This window comes from Dermacentor silvarum, chromosome 2, assembly GCF_013339745.2.
Source record: "Dermacentor silvarum isolate Dsil-2018 chromosome 2, BIME_Dsil_1.4, whole genome shotgun sequence".
NCBI lineage: Eukaryota > Metazoa > Arthropoda > Arachnida > Ixodida > Ixodidae > Dermacentor > Dermacentor silvarum.
This window is the reverse complement of record NC_051155.1, coordinates 154,387,113-154,404,692: the sequence shown is the minus strand read 5'-3', so window position 1 is coordinate 154,404,692 and position 17,580 is coordinate 154,387,113. Positions and strand designations below refer to the sequence as shown.

The window sequence follows — 17,580 nt, the reverse complement described above, 5'->3', positions numbered from 1 at the left end:
TCCGTCACGCGCTTCAGGGGGCGCTTTCCGCGTTACACAATGCATGTGATCTTTTACGCGGTTTTTAAGCTAACCCTAAAAATGCGGCGGTAGGTCTGGAGTTCAAATGTAAATGTGTAGTTATGTCTCGCGTTTCTAGAAGTTCATTTGACGAAACGTGAGTAGTCAAGCAACAGCTGGACATGGCGCAAAGTGAAAGTGACTCGTGTGCGTACTGGAGCAACGTCGCCACGCCGGTGCCCGATAAACAGTCGCGAAGCCGTTTCAGCAACAGGAGTGCATCGTTTTCTCAGCGGCAACAAGAATTCGGCACCCCTGCGTCGACCTACACAAGCACCATCGCTCAGATGAATAGGAATGCAAGTGCCGTTACGGGAGGATCCATCGTAGACTTCGCGACGCCCGGCGGCAGATCTTCGCGGGCCGGCAATGTCAGCGCGAACTTCGAAGCCGCTGACTTGACTGCGTTCAGTGCATCGGCGCTGGCGACTGAACATCCAGCAGTCGTAGCTACGGCCGGTATCTACTCCGATTTTATGGAAGCCTATAAGGCCCATCAAAGTAGTCAAGACGTACTTGTACTACTAGAAAAGTACGAAAATTTGTGTGACAGTTACTTAGCCAAAGTGCGAAAAGTGACGGAGCGCATGGTTTCTCGCAAGGGTGAATCCGTGTGGACCGAAGCCATGGTGTGCCAAACCTTGCTGACCGAAGAGCGCAATACTTGGAAGCTCACAGGTGCCCTCCTGCGCGACCGATTGAAGGCGAACCAGTGCATGGAAGAAGCCAGTGACGACGACGCCATGCTCGTCGATGGAACTCGCGAAGCTAGCGACAAGGAAGTCGTCGACGCGCTCATGGCGAGGGACACGTTCGTGCGCCAGGCGCAACTGGTGGTCGACTGGCTGGAAAGTTGCGCGGCGCTTCAGCGAGGGATGGGCGATGACGACGACAGGCTCGAGTACTTCGCCGACGGAGGCTGCGCATGGGAAAACACGCTGCACCACCTGCTATCGCGTGCTTCCACCGGCAGTGCACCGTTGTCCTACGTAGGCGAACTGGATCCGGATGCGCCTTCGCGGTTGCGCCTGCCGATACACGACTTGGACCGAGACGACGAGTGCCGCCTCTTCCGCAGCGTCTTCTTCCACCTACGAGCCGGCCAGCTGCAGCGGGCTCAGGAGCTGGCGGCAGACAACGGCATGCATTGGTTAGCCGCCGCGGTTGAAGGCTGGCGGCCCCACCACGACCCGAACCATGGGAGCAGCAGCAGCATTATGGGCACCGATTCCTTGCAGCCGGCTGAGGGCGATCTCTACCGGGACCTTTGGAAGCGCGCCTGCTGGGAAGCTGCTTCGAGTCCCACGTGTTCACTATACGAGCGCGCCGTGTACGGTGCCCTGAGTGGCAATGTCCAGGCAGTGCTGCCTGCTTGTACCAGCTGGGAGGATCAGCTGTGGGCGCGCATGCGCGTTCTGGTAGACGTGTGCGTGGAGCAGGAGCTCCGCACCGCTACACAGCAGGCTAGGAGCCTCGAGCCACTGCCATCGGGCTACCCCAGCAACCGTGGCTCCTTTGAAGCCGTTTTCCGCGATCTGCAAGCAGCTACTGGTGCGAGCGACCAGCGCATCCTAGACATTACACATATTCTACAGCGATATGTGGTGCTAAATGACCCAGTTTCCATGGTTGAAGAGATGCACGAGTGGGCAACCAGTCAGCCAACAGAGCCACCACTTCAAACAATGCGGTTTCTGGCTCACATGGTACTTTTGCTGCGACAAGTCTACTGCGAGACCAGCACTGCGGCGTGCGATGCTCTTCTTCGCACCTATGTCGAATTGCTCATCGATGAGGGTCATGTTCCCTTGGTTGCCACGTATGCAGCCACGCTCCCAGCAGCTGATCAGGTCAACAAGTACACGCAGCTGTTGCGCAGCCTCAAAACAAGGGACCCCGAAGAACAGGAGCTGTGCCTTCAGCTAGCACGGGCGGCTGGGCTAAATGTGGCTGCCATTACCCGAACACTGGTCGAGCAGGTGCGTGTTTCTGGTGATGAACCAATAGAGCTTCATGCAACCTCCGCTGTGCCTTCTTTGGAGACCACGGCTGAAGATCGAGAAAAGGTAGCATCGCTGGAGTGGCTTCTCTTTGACTCATCTAACAGGGGTGAGGCACTTAAACAAGCCAATGCACTCATGCGTGGCTTTGTGTGCTTGGGCAAGATAGGCGCCGCGCGTGAGACATTCCGTAAACTGCCTGTTGACTCTGTGAGGGTGGCAATGGAGCAGTGGAGCCGCTCTTCAGTGCGCGACGGGCAGCTACCGGCTGAGGAGGAGAATGCTGTGCGAGAGTTCCTGTGCTTCGAGGCACTACTGAAGGTTCATGCCAGTTTCCAGGAGTGGTTCAATCAGTTTCACAGGAGGAAGCCAACAGCTCCAGAAGAGCTTGGCCCCGGAGCTCGCTTTCCTGAAAAATTGGCTCACGAGCACAAGGTGCGGACCTACACTATGGAGCTAGAACAGTGGCAGAGCTTGGTGACTAGTTTGGCCAAAGAGGTCAAGAGGGACGTCTTTGACGTGCTTCTTTTTGTGGATGGAGGCTGGATGGTGGACCAGAGGGAGACTCAGGCCAGTGGTGACAACCCGCGAAGCCGTCAGATGGCAGCACTGCGCAGGCTGTGCATTCCACAGCTGACTTTTCTTCTCATGGAGGCCTTGGAAGAATCCGGATTGGCCGCAGAGTTCACTGAAGTGGTGGACACCATTGCGTCGGAGAGGCAGGCATTGTACGAGGAGTTTGGTGACGAGGAGCTGAGAACACTTTTGCAAAAGAGCAGGGCAGCATCCATTATCCTGCTGGATGAAGGACTTGACGCCTTAGGATTCCCATTGCAGTAATAATGTGACTTCCTGTGCTCAGACTTAGCAAGAGTGAAAAATATGGGAGAAAGGTTGAAGTGGGCGAGCAAAATGAGTGAGATGTTCCACTCGTTTTCTCTAGCATTGTCACGTGCGACACTGCCACTGTCATACACCTTGTAAATGACATCTAGCTTTTTTGCCTACGCATGACTTGCAGCATAAAATTCCTTGTGTATTACATAATTGCAGAAAGCTCGTTCATAAGTCATTGCCTTTGTTGTTGAAATACTTGGGGGAGCGGTGAGGTGCTGCAATACCATGCTTGTTTGGTTATTTTTCACTGTTGTCTGTTTCTAGTAATTTTAACATTTTTACTTAAATTCCAGCGCCTTATCAATAGTTTGCAAAGTCAACCTCATCACAGCTTGTACAGGATGTGTAAACGACAATAAGTCTGTAAGGTATCAAAAAATTTGAAGTTTTCACCTTGCGCACAAACAAAATAAAAACTGGATCAGCCTTTTTCAGCAGTGTCGCATTTCTTAAAAACATTGACTACACGAAATTACTTTTATTATGAACAGAAACAAGCTTTGTGCAGAGGACAAAATGTTCTGGCCGCTGTCACTTGCAATTAATTCGAGGGGTCTGTTCTTGCAGGGTCCCATGAACTGTTACCATTTAAAGTGCTTGCAGCATATCTAAAATGGTATTACATTGCACATAGTGGCAGTCATTGCCACAGTTTGTGCACAACTGATTTCACAAAGTAAGGATTGGTTGGAGACGTTCCTAAATTCTTAAATTATCCTAACTAGCCAGGTTGTTCTGTCAAAATGTTTAGCTTTTAAAGTAGGAGTTGAGACAGTTTAATTGAATTCCTTTATAGCGATGGCTGTTATGGGGCTCGCTCCCTTGGAAGTTTTGATGACCGCCTTTGTCCATGGCTGGAATTCCAATATTGTTGGCAGGAAAATTACAAAGCTAGGAAAAATGCTTATTGTGTTGCAAGGATTCAAACTTGCGACCCAGAAATTGGCAGTCCAGGATTATGCCTGATGGCTGCACAGTGCAAGGGATGACTGCACAGGGGAAAAAAGGACATGATTATACCTCTCAGCCGACACTACAGCCGTGGAGAATACGATCCTGAGAGCGCAGTCACCCCAGTAGCTGCCATCTGTGTACGTTCATCTGTGTACTGGACAGAGCTGGCATCTGTGCTTCATGTTCTAGCATTAGCCTTCTCCCTTGCGGGGGACGGGTCCTAAATATTCTACATGTAATGGCAGTGGTTTAGAGTGTTAGCTTTGTCTTTATTATTATTTTTTTTTTCTAATGCTTGGCTTCTCATGTTTTCTGGATGGATTTCACGTTTTGTTTTCTTCAAGGATAGTGCGAGGCCTATTAATTGGGTAGCCCAAATATAAATTTGAGAAAAGCTGAACAAATCCAGCTGTAAGAAGCTAAAGGATTGTTTTATTAGAGACCAGCGGCTAAGTCCAGATAAGTAAAAGGGGGAAGAAAATACGAGTCTTTCCACTTCACCACTGGGAGGTGCAACTTTCACTAACGAATACTACTCGAAGTTATTTTACTTGAAAGAGATTTGCTAGCTTGCATCTGTAAATGTTCACTACAACAAACGTTGCACGAAAAAGTCTATGGCTCACTGCGCATAACATTTTGCCAGCTATGGAATTACTTCCAAAACTGATTTTTCCACAACCTTGTAAAAACTGAAACAGCGCAAGCTTAGTAAAAAAACTTTGGTAAACACAACAGAAAATCAACTTGCACATATTTTACATGGCGCGAAATAACAAGCATTATGGAGGGTATTGCTTTGCATTTTCACTACAATGCCTATGGAAATAAAACACCAGATTTGCAAGAGCAAGTGCTGGATTTTGGTACATAATAACAGCCAATGTACTGGCATGTTGAAATGAAGAAGGCTGCTTGTACAGTTGTACCTCAATATTAACAAAATCATATAAAGTAAATTTACAAAGTTTCTTGCTTATATCCCAATGTAACAAATATATGCTTACTAAAAATATTGGATATGACAAAAGTATCTGTGTCAAATGCAACTTCGTTAGGATGAGTTAGGACTGTAATTGATTCGGTTTGCTCAAGTGTCTTGCGACTTTCTAATCAACCAAGCACGTGTACATCGCGCATGATTTTTGGTCATAATCCTTTTCCTGGCACATGGCACACAAGAACTGACCTCCTGCTTGAAATGGTTGAGAATCCCAAGTGGTAGCTCCGAAAAAATGCTAATTTCTATATATTCACAGAAAAAAAAAAAAGCATGCTAAGAAGACAAGGCATGAGTTGGCTGAATTAAGTATGGCAGGCGCAAAGTGGTCAAGCAACTCTGCTGTGGTTTGAAGAGCAACCCCAGCAATGTTTTTTAGGTGTACGGATCTCAACTAAATCTGTATTGTATGTCATGCCGAATACCATGATCGTGTGCGACACACGAACCTATACCCTAAAGTTGTATAGTCTCTCTACGAATTAATTTTTAAAGGACACTGAGGAGCAACACTTAATGAGTTCAAGCTGATTATGTGTTCTAGCAACACAACTTTATTCATTTGGTTTTAAAATGTTTGCTACTAGTACAGAAAATGCAGGCCAGACTTTCCTTTATTGAGTTTTTGTGCGGAAACCTCAGCGTCGGTATGTTGTCATGACATTGTGGATTTCAATGTACTTTCTCGTATCGTGGCTGTTTTGGCACAGGAAATATCCTTGAAACTTGGTAGGTTTTTACTACAAAAGGATTAACTGGGTCTGAGTAGATGCTGTACATGATGTCCCGATAAGCTGGTGCTGAATCTTCAGAACAGTGTCACCATCTGTCTTTCGTGTTCCCGTCCATTCTGGTTTACCAGTCTGCTATGTTTGGCCTTTACAGAGAAGCTATTAAAGGACAGCTGCAACGAAATTTAACTTTGGCTAAATATGTTATAAATAAGTTGTACATGCAGCGACGGTGAAAGCAATCAGTGAAGGCTGGCGTGGTGTGGTGTGGTCAGCATCAAATGCCATTCAAAGAACAGCCAGCAAAGCAGCCTGTGTTGAAGCCCAGAATTTTGACCTTTCAAGGACCTTCGATCTAGTTCCACATTTGCACATTGCTGCGAAAACTTCTGTCATATGATTTTAGCCTGAATTTATGCGCCTACCTTAATGGACTACCTTTCAACACGGTTGAATTGCGTTCGAGTTGGTGGGAAGTTTTTCGCAATTGGCAGAAGCGTAATTTATTTATACAGCTGTACCTAATATTTTCTGTCATCATCATCATCAGCTTATATTTGTGTCCACTGCAGGGCGAAGGCCTCTCCCTGCAATCTCCAATTACCCCTGTCTTGCGCTAGCTGATTCCAATTTCTACCGCAAATATCCTAATTTCATCACCCCACCTAGGTTTCTGCCGCCCTCGACTGCGCTTCCCTTCTCTTGGCACCCATTCTGGAACTCTAATGGTCCATCAGTTATCTACCCTATGCATCACTTGCCTGCCCAGCTTTATTTTTTTCTCTTAATGTCAATTACAATACCGGCTATCCCCGTTTGCTCTCTGATCCACACCGTTCTGTTCCTGTCTTTTAACGTTACACCTAACATTTTTTATTTCATCGCTCTTTGTGCAGTCCTTAACTTGTTCTCGAGCTTCTTTGTTAACCTCCAGTTTCTGCCCCATATGTTAGCACCATTAGAATGCAATGATTATACACTTTTCTTTTCAACAACAGTGGTAAGCTCCCAGTCAGGATTTGGCAATGCCTGCCATATGCACTCCAACCCAATTTTATTCTGTAAATTTCCCTATCATGATCAGAGTCCCCTGTGAGTAACTGACCTAGATAAACATACTCCTGTACAGACATTAGAGGCTGACTGGCCATCCTGAATTCTTGTTCTCTTGCCAGGCTATTGAACATTATCTTTGTCTTCTGCATATTAATCTTCAACCCCACTCTTACACTTTCTCGGTTAAGGTACTCAATCATTTGTTGCAATTCGTCCCCAGTGTTGCCGAACAGCACAATGTCATGTGCACACCGAAGGTTGCCGAGATATTCGCCGTTGATCCTCACTCCTAAGCCTTCCCAGTTTAATGGCTTGAATACTTCTTCTAAGCATGCAGTGAATGGCATTGTAGAGATTGTATCTCCTTGCCTGACACCTTTCTTGATAGGTAACTTTCTACTTTTCTTGCGGACAACCAAGATAGCTGTGGAATCTTTGTAGATATTTGCCAAGATATTCACGTATGCCTTCAGTACTCCTTGATTATGCAATGCCTTTATGACTGCTGGTATCTTTACCTAATCAAATGCCTTTTCATAATCTATGAACGCCATAAAGAGAGGTTGACTGTACCCCGCAGATTTCTCGATTACCTGATTGATGACATGGATGTGATCAACAGTAGAATATCCCTTCCGGAAGCAAGCGTGGCTGATGTCAAGTGTTGCTCTGATTCTATTAGAAATTATCTTGGTGAATATTTTATACAATACTGAAAGCAAGCTAATGGGTATAATATTCTTCAATTCTTTGTCTCCCTTCTTACGGATTAATATAATGTTGGCATTCCAGTTTTCTGGTACACTTGAAGTTGTAAGGCACTGCGTATACAGTGTGGCAAGCTTTTCCAGCATGATATCTCTTCCATCTTTGATTAAATCAACGGTTTTGCCATCTTTTACTGCTGCTTTTCCCCTGGTGATGTCTTGCAAGGCCCTTCTAACTTCGCTAGTTATAGAAGGAGCCTCTGGATCCTGTTCATCACTACTTCGAATGAAGGTAGCATGACTGCTCTGGGTACTGTAGGTCAGTATACAATTCTTCCACTGCTATATCATTTGCTATATCATCAAAATTGCTGATGATATTACCCTGTTTATCTTTCAGTGCATACATCTTGCCTTGTCCTATGCCAAGTTTTCTTTTCACCGATTTCATGCTGCGTCCATTTTTTACTGCTTCCTCATTCTTTCCCACATTATAATTTCGAATATTCGTTACTTTCTCCTTGTTGAGTTTTGACATTTCAGTGAATTCTATCTCATCTCTTGAGTTGGACACTTTCATAATTTGTCATTTCTTTATTAGGTCCTTTGTTACTTGGGAGAGCTTACCTACTGGTTACTTTGGTGCCTTACCTCCCACTTCAACTACTGCTTCTGAAATCAGCCTATCTACGGTTGTTGTTGTTGACTCAAAACATGGCTCGTACCCACGAGGGCGATTGGCCACACTGGATAAAATAAAACATACACCCAACAACGTACAAAAGGGGTAAAGGCGAACAATCAAGATGATTTTGGCAACTAACTCCGAACACAGATTTTGAGAGGGCCTATACATTAACTAAATAAAAAATTAAGAGAAAACTAACTACAAAAATAAAAATAAAATAACATGTCCCACGGTCAGTACCTTAGCAGCGTAACCTTCCGGATGCTTCAATGAATTTGTGCACAGCAGTGATCATCGAACCCTGGCTTGTGCCTAATTGACATGCCCCAAAAGACAAAATGTTTGGTTCATTACCTCTATGTTACCTTCATCTTCTTCTTCTAAAGTGGCATATTTGTTTGTGAGCACCGGCCTGAATTGGTCTGCTTTTACCCTTACGTGTTTCTGCCTGATTAATTTTACTCTTTCTCTCTTCAATCTTAGAGAAATCCTAGACCTCAGTAACGTATGGTCACTGCACTTTACCCTACCTAACACTTCTACATCCTGCACTATGCTGGGATCGGCAGAGAGTATGAAATCTTTTTCATTCCTTGTTTCTCCATTAGGACTTTTCCAGGTCCACTTCCTGTTGCTGCGCTTCCTGAAGAAGATATTTATTATTCGGAGCCTATTCCTTTCCGCGAATTCTACCAACATCTCTCCTCTAGTGATCCTAGAATTGATGCCGTTGTTGCCAATTGCTTGTTCACCAGACTGCCTTATCCCCACTTTTACATTGAAGTTGCCCATGACTACAGTATACTGAGTTTGTGCCTTTCTCATCACTAATTCAACATCTTCATAAAACTGTTCTATTTCTTCATCATTGTGACTGGAGGTTGGAGTGTAGGCTTGTGCTACCTTCATTCTAGACCTCCTAATCAGGTTGATCACGATGACTGCTACCCTCTAATTAATGCTGTAAAATTCATCAATGTTGCCCACTATGTTCCTTATGGATTAGAAATCCTACCCCGAATTTTCTCTTATCTGGAAGACCTCTTTAGCAGAGGATGTGGCTGTTAGTCAACACTGCATAAGCCTCACCAGTTCTTTTTACTTCACTAAGGCCAACAATATCCCAGGCAATGCCTGATAATTTCTAAAACAGCCCTGCTAAGCTAGCCTCATACGAGAGGGTGTGCATGTTGAACTGTTGCCAGATTCAGTTTCCAGTGCCGGCCTGTTCGGATCCAGAGATTTTTAGCACCCTCTGCCGCGTCGCAGGTCTGAACGCCGCCTTGGTCAGCAGCCGCTGGGGACTGAGGGCTACAGGTTAATTGCAAGAGTGATGAGGGAGGTAGTGGCCGAATACTGCACCAGAGAGGCCAATTCCTGTTCTGGTGAGGGAGTGCCTTTGTTGAAGCTTAGTGGGTCTAATTTGGTGGCACCTGGACTAGTGTAGCCCCACTAGCTCTCAGCAATTTTATTTCATGTTTTTTTTTCTTTTTGCTGGTGTCAGACGCCACTCCATGCCTGCAAATGTAGTAGACTGGAGGAGGATTCGAACTTATGACCTTCAGATTAGAAGCCCGGTGTTCTACCTCTGCTCTACGCCACCACACCACCAGCATCCTTCACTATGCTGGGAGCAGCAGAGAGTATAAAATCTATTTCATTTCTTGTTTCTCCATTAGAGATTTTCCAAGTCCACTTCCTGTTACTGCACTTCCTGAGGAAGGTATTCATTATTCGGAGTCTATTCCTACCTGAACATACACATTCGCAAGGATGCTGCACAGCATGACAGCTGCCGTTCTAAATTAGTTTCCTGCCAAATTCAAGAGCTTGAAGCTGGGTTGCCTGTTACAGCATGTCTCGATCAATAAAGTAAATGGTAAATGGTTTCAGAAAAGATATTGAATTTCAGTGGGTGTTACCGAGTAAAAAAAGTAATATAGAAAGATTACATAATTAGCAAATAATTTAATTGATTTCAAGTAATTATTTACATGTAATTCCTTACATACAAGTCTCGTCATTACACGACTTTGAGTTCACCCCCCAGCATGCGAGTTGGTGCTTCTGTCTTGGTGTGGATTGTACACTGCACCATACACTGATCAAGGTGTTGTCATTGAGAAGAGAGGTGCCACATCTTGTTGACAGCAGCGGAAAGCCCCCCCCCCCCCCCCCCCATGGAGGACCGAAAGAAACTAGGAGGGAGCTCTATGTGACAAAACTGAAGTCGAAGGAAGTGGGACCAGTGTGGATCATCATTAAATATGCTTTAGCGTATGCTGTCGCCACACTCATTGTGTGGCTTTCCAAAAAGACAATGGATGCAACATTAACGTGTGGCTGCTGCTCTCGCACAATACAACAAAGTTAAATGTGCGCATTACAAGAAATATCAAAATTGCAGAAGCATATCAAGAGAAAATGTGCACAGAGCGGTTGGCAGAGCACCCGAACAATGTACGCATTTACTATAACCTACTGGAAACCAAATATACAGGGTTGAGTCCACTGAGCACAGCTGAGAGTCGGAGGTCATGTGATGAGCTGACTTTTTGAGGTGAGGGAGAGAGAAAAAGCAAAAAGGACAGACAGCTTCATGGAGAAAAGGCTTGCGATGGTTGGCTGTGCAATTCCCTCCAAGTTTCCTTCCTTCATGGAAAAACCCAGAAGAGGAAATAGAGGAAGATGACACCTTGGCATAGGCTGACTTGACTGCTGGAACACTCCAGCACCTCGAGTGGTACAAAGTGAAATCGAGGAGAAAGGAAGACTTTTTCCATAGTTTCACTGGCTACTGCTGTCACTGCTGTGCACTTTGCTCAAGATGTTTTATTAGAAAATACCCGAGTGTGCCTATTTCCTGCTTTGTGTAGCTTCAAATGCCTACTTTTTGATGGAGCAACCACCCAGTCTTGATTATGAGGTTTTCAATATTGTGAAACGATACGTGAACCTCATTGCAATGAAGTCCCATCTGGCACAAAAATATGTTCGTTATGTTCAATACCCGCTCTGCTGTAAGCATACATAGTATTCGTTACTCGTTGAAATCGGCGAGAAACATTTTATATTTATTTCATTATATCCAAAAATTTGTCCATATTTATCATATTTAAATTGAGGTTAAACACAGGTAGAAGTGCAGGCCAGTTGATGTAGTAGCACTACCAAGGATAAAATGGGGCAATATAGAGGACGAACGATCCGAAACAGGAGCACTATAGCACTCCTGCCGTTTCGTTTAGTTCCCCATCCTGCAAGTTGTGTTGCTTTATCCTTGACAATGATAGGGATCACTGGGCTGCTTACAAATGGGCAGCCATGGGCAACTCCCCATTTATGTCTTTTCTGGCTCTCCAAGGGCATTTACTAAAATTAGCACGCAAGAATTAGAATGGCGCGGTTGCAACAGTTTGCCAATGTGTGGTGCACCGTCTGTGCAGGTGCAGATTTAAGATTCAGTCTATGCAAGGCATGAGGGTGTGTCAGGAGCTTTCTTTTGTTTGTTCGTTTATCACCACCAACCACCATGCCATTTGCATTTTTTTTTTTTGAAATCCAAGGTAAAACGAATTTTTTTCTAATATGCATATCAATGTTAAACATATAAAGTACTGCGTACATTTGCTTGATATATCAAGAACGTATTTCTCATGCGATATAAATATAGCAGCTCGTAAAAAACTTAAACTTTTTTTCTACTGTTATTAGATAACATTGAAGCTAAGCATGTCATACTATGCATTGCAGTTTTTATCAATATTAGATGCCCCAGATCTTTCACTGTGATACACTTACCTGGGGCGGAAGTATGCAATGAAGTATTTGAAACTACAATCCTTCATACAGCCAAGAACATTTACAATGAGCACAGGTGAACAATGCTCAGGGGTGGACAAAATCTGAAAAAAGTGATGGAAAGAGTGCTTCAAGCTTAAAATGGCACCACACATGGTTCAGAGAGAAACACTGTTACTTGTCACACATCACAGGTCAGTCGAGGAGGGAGGGAAGAGCAGCCGTCTCCCCTTTAACCCTCTTACGAGTAAATTTTTTGTACACAGCGCAGAGGTCTACTTACGTAGTTTTTGTACAATACATGGTAGCAAACATTTCCTGTAAAATTTCAGATTTTTTGAAGTAATGTTTGTGGATCTGCTCCGGTTTGAAGTACTCTTCCCACTGCTTAATGGGTACAAGGAAGAAACAAATGTCTTTTGTATGACTCAAGAAGCAACATAAACATCTGGATAACTTTCTAGGCTCAAAAAGAAAGGAAAATAAGCAGTTTTTCACTTCCTGCAGCTGCCTAAAGCAGGGGTCTGCACAAAGTGGCACAGCACAGCTCTAGCAAATGTAATTAATCTGCCCATTTCCCTGCTGCTTTCATGTTGCAGTGCCGACAAAACAGACTCGCAGCAAATTCTGGGTGAATTATGTTTTAATGTTGCTAACAAGATTATTTCAAAGCTTTTACCACCATCTGATGTCGCAACTCACAAGAAACGATTAGGCAGACAGCATCGCTGAGATCTGCTTAAAGCATGGGAAAGGCTGTCGCAACAGGGGGCATCATTTCACTTTTAATTTTGCAATGTTTCTGCTACATGGCAACGCATTCCTGTGGTAGGAATAATGCTTCACGCAGCTCACGAAAGGGTTAATTCCAAGCCTGTATCTGTCCATACTCTTCTGCTCTGCAGCCAACGAAAACGAGATAATTTTGCTGGAGAGTTTACATAAAATCCTCCACACGAGCTTGAGGCACGAGTGTTGTTTTATTTTAAAACATCACAAAATACCTCTTTAACTTAACCCTTAAGAGCTTTAGACGAGCCTCAAAGACGAGCTAAAAGGAGGCACTTATTTCGTCTTTGTGTTCTGCTACATAGATGGCAGCACTTTGTCAGCACTCCGAGACATTTTTGAAATCGCATTCTTTGGGCGCAGTCTTACTGACAGCTTGTACACAGTGGCGCACCGACGGGGGGGGGATTCGGGGGTTGTAACCCCCCCCCTGAGGCCGACTTAACCCCCCCTTTTGTTTAACCCATTTTCTTTCCTTACGCATTTGAGTGCTGCAACTAAGATGTAAGACGCGCAATCGTCTGCACACTCGCAAAAAGCGCACTTTTTTGACAATTTCCCGTGAAGAAATCGAAATTAGTGCTGTTTAGATGGTATTGGCAAACTGTCAACCCCCCCCTGGCAGAGATCCTGGGTGCGCTACTGCTTGTACAGATGTCAACACACGTCTAGAACACACTCGGCAGGGCCAAAGCCGCTGCAGAAGCTTAAGCTGACCACCAGGTCGAGAGAATCAATGGAAATTGTAAATGTAGTCACGCAACCTTAGATACAGCAGATTTTGTGCCACATGTCATCTTCAGATATCGCCAGTGCTGTCCCGAGAATGTGGTTTGCGCATTCTAGAGAAGTGTGTTGACCTCTGTATGCGACACGCGCAGGACCCGACGCGGGCCCTGTGGCAAAGCTTTGTGCGTGTTTTCATGCTTCATGAAATTTCACACACTTCGTGACCTGCCTTCAGTGGAAGAATTAGTGAAAAAATTTCGTTCGTGCCAAGCTTTGCTTCGCAGAATAGTTGGATGGTGAAGCACTGCCTGTACCATTTATGGCAATAACTACACATATATTGCTTGGTGAAAAGGTAAAAGGAAGTTTGCACGCGTAAAATATGTTGTAAATTGGGTCAAAACGCTTTAGAAGTGTTTTCGAAAGAGACAGTTAGAAATTACACCAGAGAAAACAAACATAATAAGGTCACTTTGAGTCAGAATAATAAAGTGCTTAAGGCCATCTGCTACAAAATTTAATTTGGGTAAACTTGTTATGAGTAGTATATATCGCTGACCCAATCTTAGCAAAGTCCCAGAAGTGGTAATCGTATAGTTTTTTGTTAGTAGCCTTTAAACAGCACCTAATCAGACGAAGTGTGAACGTGGTGGTGTCACTATGACAGAAGTCCCAGCACGCCACAGCTGAGATTTCTTTGCGCGTTGCGAGTAGTGGGCGCTCAGGCTGGCTTGTGTAACCCAAGGAGGTTTTCTTGGCATAGCCACACATTAAGAGCCACAGAAACCAATTGAAGCACATGCTAGTGCGAGCGTATCACATGGGGAGATGGCTCGTCGCAACACCCTGTGGTGGCCACGGTATCGACGCTACGCAGTGGCATGGTCTCCAAGGTTGCGGAGGTCATGCCGAAAAGCCACGCATTAGATCACACCTCACTTCCAGCACGCCGCAATGTTTTTTTCCAGTTTCAGTATCGAAAACAGTTATTTTTAAAGCTTTTTGTGATTGTGTCGCTCAAATATGGCTAAATATTATAAATATATGTGCTATTGAAGAAATATTGGCAAAGCAGGGCTGCCAGTTGTAAATTCTTTATTTGCAGCTTTTAAATGGCACCTAAGCAGATAAAACGGGCACTTTGTTGTTGATATTATGCATATCCCTAAGGTGGCCTCCAAGATTCTCAGCACATTGCTGGCCATGCCCAAGCCCCACACTGGTTCTCAAATGTAATGGGTTCTGCTTCACTTCCGGCATGCTTTAAGGGTGGCGTTCTTTTTACATTGTCGGTATCAAAAATGTCTTTATTTTAGCTAGCTTTTCGTGATGAACTTGCACTTTTTTAAGTTGTGCATAATTTTGTTGCAGTTGGCCTTTAAAAAAGGCATACACAATAAGCCGCTGAAACTCTGCTCACATTTCACACCACTTACCAGTGTACGGAGCACCCAGCCCAGGCAGTATCCAGGCTGGTGAGCTCATCAGAGACACTCACAACGTGGTCTTGGGAGGCACGGCTTTTCGACCTGGCACTGGGAAGTCAACTGGCGACCCTGGACTAGGTCCGGCGAGCCACCGTGGCCAGTGGGGCTCTACAAGAGGGCTCCACGCGAGATTAACCACACCACTCTTCGTACAATAAAGTTTATTCATGATTCACCGTCACTGGTTTGATGAAGTATTCTGCCTGCTTCAGTGATGGTGCTCCACAACTGCAGTGCCAGTGCAAGAATTTGACACTTTGTTCAGACTCAAAAGATAATTTGCTTTCTTCTACAAAAAAAGTCTTACAGTGCCTTAAATAAGAACCACGTAACTTTCCCGTTTTTTGCATGAGGGCATAATTTTTTGCTTGATGTAATGTGGCTAGCCTTTATCACGTACCACGAGACCATCTTATCCGATTTCATTCACACATCATGCAAATCCCTGGCTAGTCAATTCCTCCACCTGCACTTCGGCTGTCCTACTAAATGAGCAGCTGCTGCCTTTTCCTTACAACTGTAAGATGTTTATGGAAGCTACTGCATATTTTATTGTAATTGACACTGGACGTGCCATCTCTTTTGCTTTTTGAAGTCCCATTTGAAGCTTGCGACGTATAAAAAGCTGCTGGCTTTCGTATGTCAAAACCACTCCGAAGAAAAGGCTTGATGATAACGATGTTATTTAGCACAAGTTCACATATTCTGCACTGTGCCTAGCAATGCCTAGCAACAAAAAAAGCTTTGTTGCATGCAATAATTTCAATGAAAGCATGTTTGCATAAAAGTCACTGAAAGCATTAAAAATATGCATGCACACACACACAAAAAAAGAGAGAAAACTATCACCAAGTAATACACGCAGCCATGTAGCAGCAGAGGTTTTAATGTATGAACGTGCATGAACTTGTATGCTTGCAGGAAAAAGAAAATGCAAACTAAGATAAAATGTCATGGCAACATCCAATGCTTTTGCACTAACTATTCGCACTAACAGTGCTTTTGACTAGGAACAATGAGATACATAGGCAGAAGGCATAACCTCCGACATCAAAAACAAGCTATTAAAGGTGCATATGCATACTTTGCCGCATAACTCTGAACTGATGAAATTAATAAATGCAGTAGAAACTGTGCACGCCAAATGTAGTACACTAATGCGAGCGGCAATGAATAAACTATCAAGACAGTGGAGCAGATCCATTAAAGAATCCAAGTTTGTCCATTACATTTTATACAAATCATTATAGCGTTCTGCACTAAAGCTTTCACCACTGGTTTTAACGAACAAAAAGAAACGGGTAGCCAGTGGCCACATTTCCCTGAAGACAGACTTGAGGGAAGAAAATAAATAATTTTGTCACTTTCAAGCGACACTTCTATACAAAGCATTCTCACTGCTTCGAGTTTTTGCATCCTCTCTCTGGTTTCTTGTCACCTTTGGCAGCACTAGCCGACTTCAATGCCTGCAACTTTTTTCTTGACACCAATCGCTTTTTCGCACGCTTTGAAGCGGGGCTGGTGCTTTCTGCAAACTCTACAATGCTTTCTTCATCGCATCCGCTTGTGGATGAGTCGTCGTGCACGAGTTCTTCGAAGCGCTTTCCCTTGCGAGTTTTGGTCACTGTGCTGAACTGCTGTGTTCGTAGTCTTTGACGCCTTGCAGCCATGCTTTCCCCCTTGATGGAGCTTTTTCGGGCCTCCTCATTTGCATCTTCAGCCTTGGTAAAGGATAGAGCAACAGAGGTCAATGCATCTGTTACACACAAACTAGAGGCTCAGGCTGCTTTTATTCAAGAAGAAACAAGTACACATACTAATACATGTACTATCATGGACAAATGAATCCACACCTGCCAACCTCTGAACATTAAAATTCATAGAAATCCCAGGGTCACAAAACCAGGGGAGGGAGGGGAAGGAAGCATGCATTATAAGTAAGGTTTGCCCTGAGCTCACAAGCAGCAGTAAACCCCAGTGACTTTTTCAGTGAATTTGCTGTTGCTGATTTCACCTACTTCTGTAACTTGGCTGAATAAACTTGCTCGAAGCAGGTACCTTTCTGGTGTCCTTTCAGAATCTAGGTACAGTAAAAGCTCGATGATACGAATCTCACGGGGTCACGAAAAATATTCGTATTAGCCGAAATTCGTATCATCAAACCACAATTAAAACTACTGTAGAATCTCGATAATTCGAACTCGAAGGGGCCCGAAAATTTGTTCGAATTAAAAGGACGTATTTTTGAAGTATTCGTGCACCATAGCACGATGCACGAACGGTGCAAGTCGTGAAATATCGCGGCGCGCAAGCGCATAGCAAGCGCGGGCCACGAAACTGCCCACGCCGGCTAACGGTCGCTTCCCGATAACGACAGAAAACGAAGCTTCAGGGAGCGAGCGGGCGGCGCCGGGCGCGGAGACCGTCGAAGGTGAGGGAGGAGGGCGGCAGAGAAGCGGATTTGGCCGCTTCGGTGGCTCCCCTCGCCCTCCATCTCAACTCCCTCGTAGCTCTCTCACCTTCGACTCCGTGCGCGCCCGCCGCCGTGCTGGCGCCAGCTTATTTTAGCCGCCCCATGAAGTTTCGTTTTCTGCCGTTATCGGGAAGCGAGCGTTTGCGGGCGTGGCAGTTTCGTTGGCCCGACTGTGCCTCCGCCGCTGCTTCCCTCTGCGCTGCTGCCG

General features: G+C 44.9%; 2 protein-coding genes across 2 annotated transcripts in view; one reads left to right on the top strand and one right to left on the bottom strand.

Moving 5' to 3' along the window:
* Positions 1-21: 21 nt before the first annotated feature.
* LOC119441934 (nuclear pore complex protein Nup107) lies at positions 22-3,391 on the top strand. Its single transcript, XM_037706603.2, has one exon. The coding sequence runs from the start codon at positions 183-185 to the stop codon at positions 2,898-2,900; it is 2,718 nt and encodes a 905-aa protein (XP_037562531.1). The 5' UTR covers positions 22-182; the 3' UTR covers positions 2,901-3,391.
* An 11,654-nt stretch (positions 3,392-15,045) lies between these two features.
* The window catches only part of LOC119441933 (snRNA-activating protein complex subunit 1-like), a 40,128-nt gene continuing 37,593 nt past the window's right edge, over positions 15,046-17,580 (bottom strand). The window contains exon 8 of the mRNA XM_037706602.2: positions 15,046-16,620. Within this exon, the coding sequence (XP_037562530.1) occupies positions 16,294-16,620 (327 nt within the window). The 3' untranslated portion in view covers positions 15,046-16,293. The remainder of the gene's footprint in view (positions 16,621-17,580) is intronic.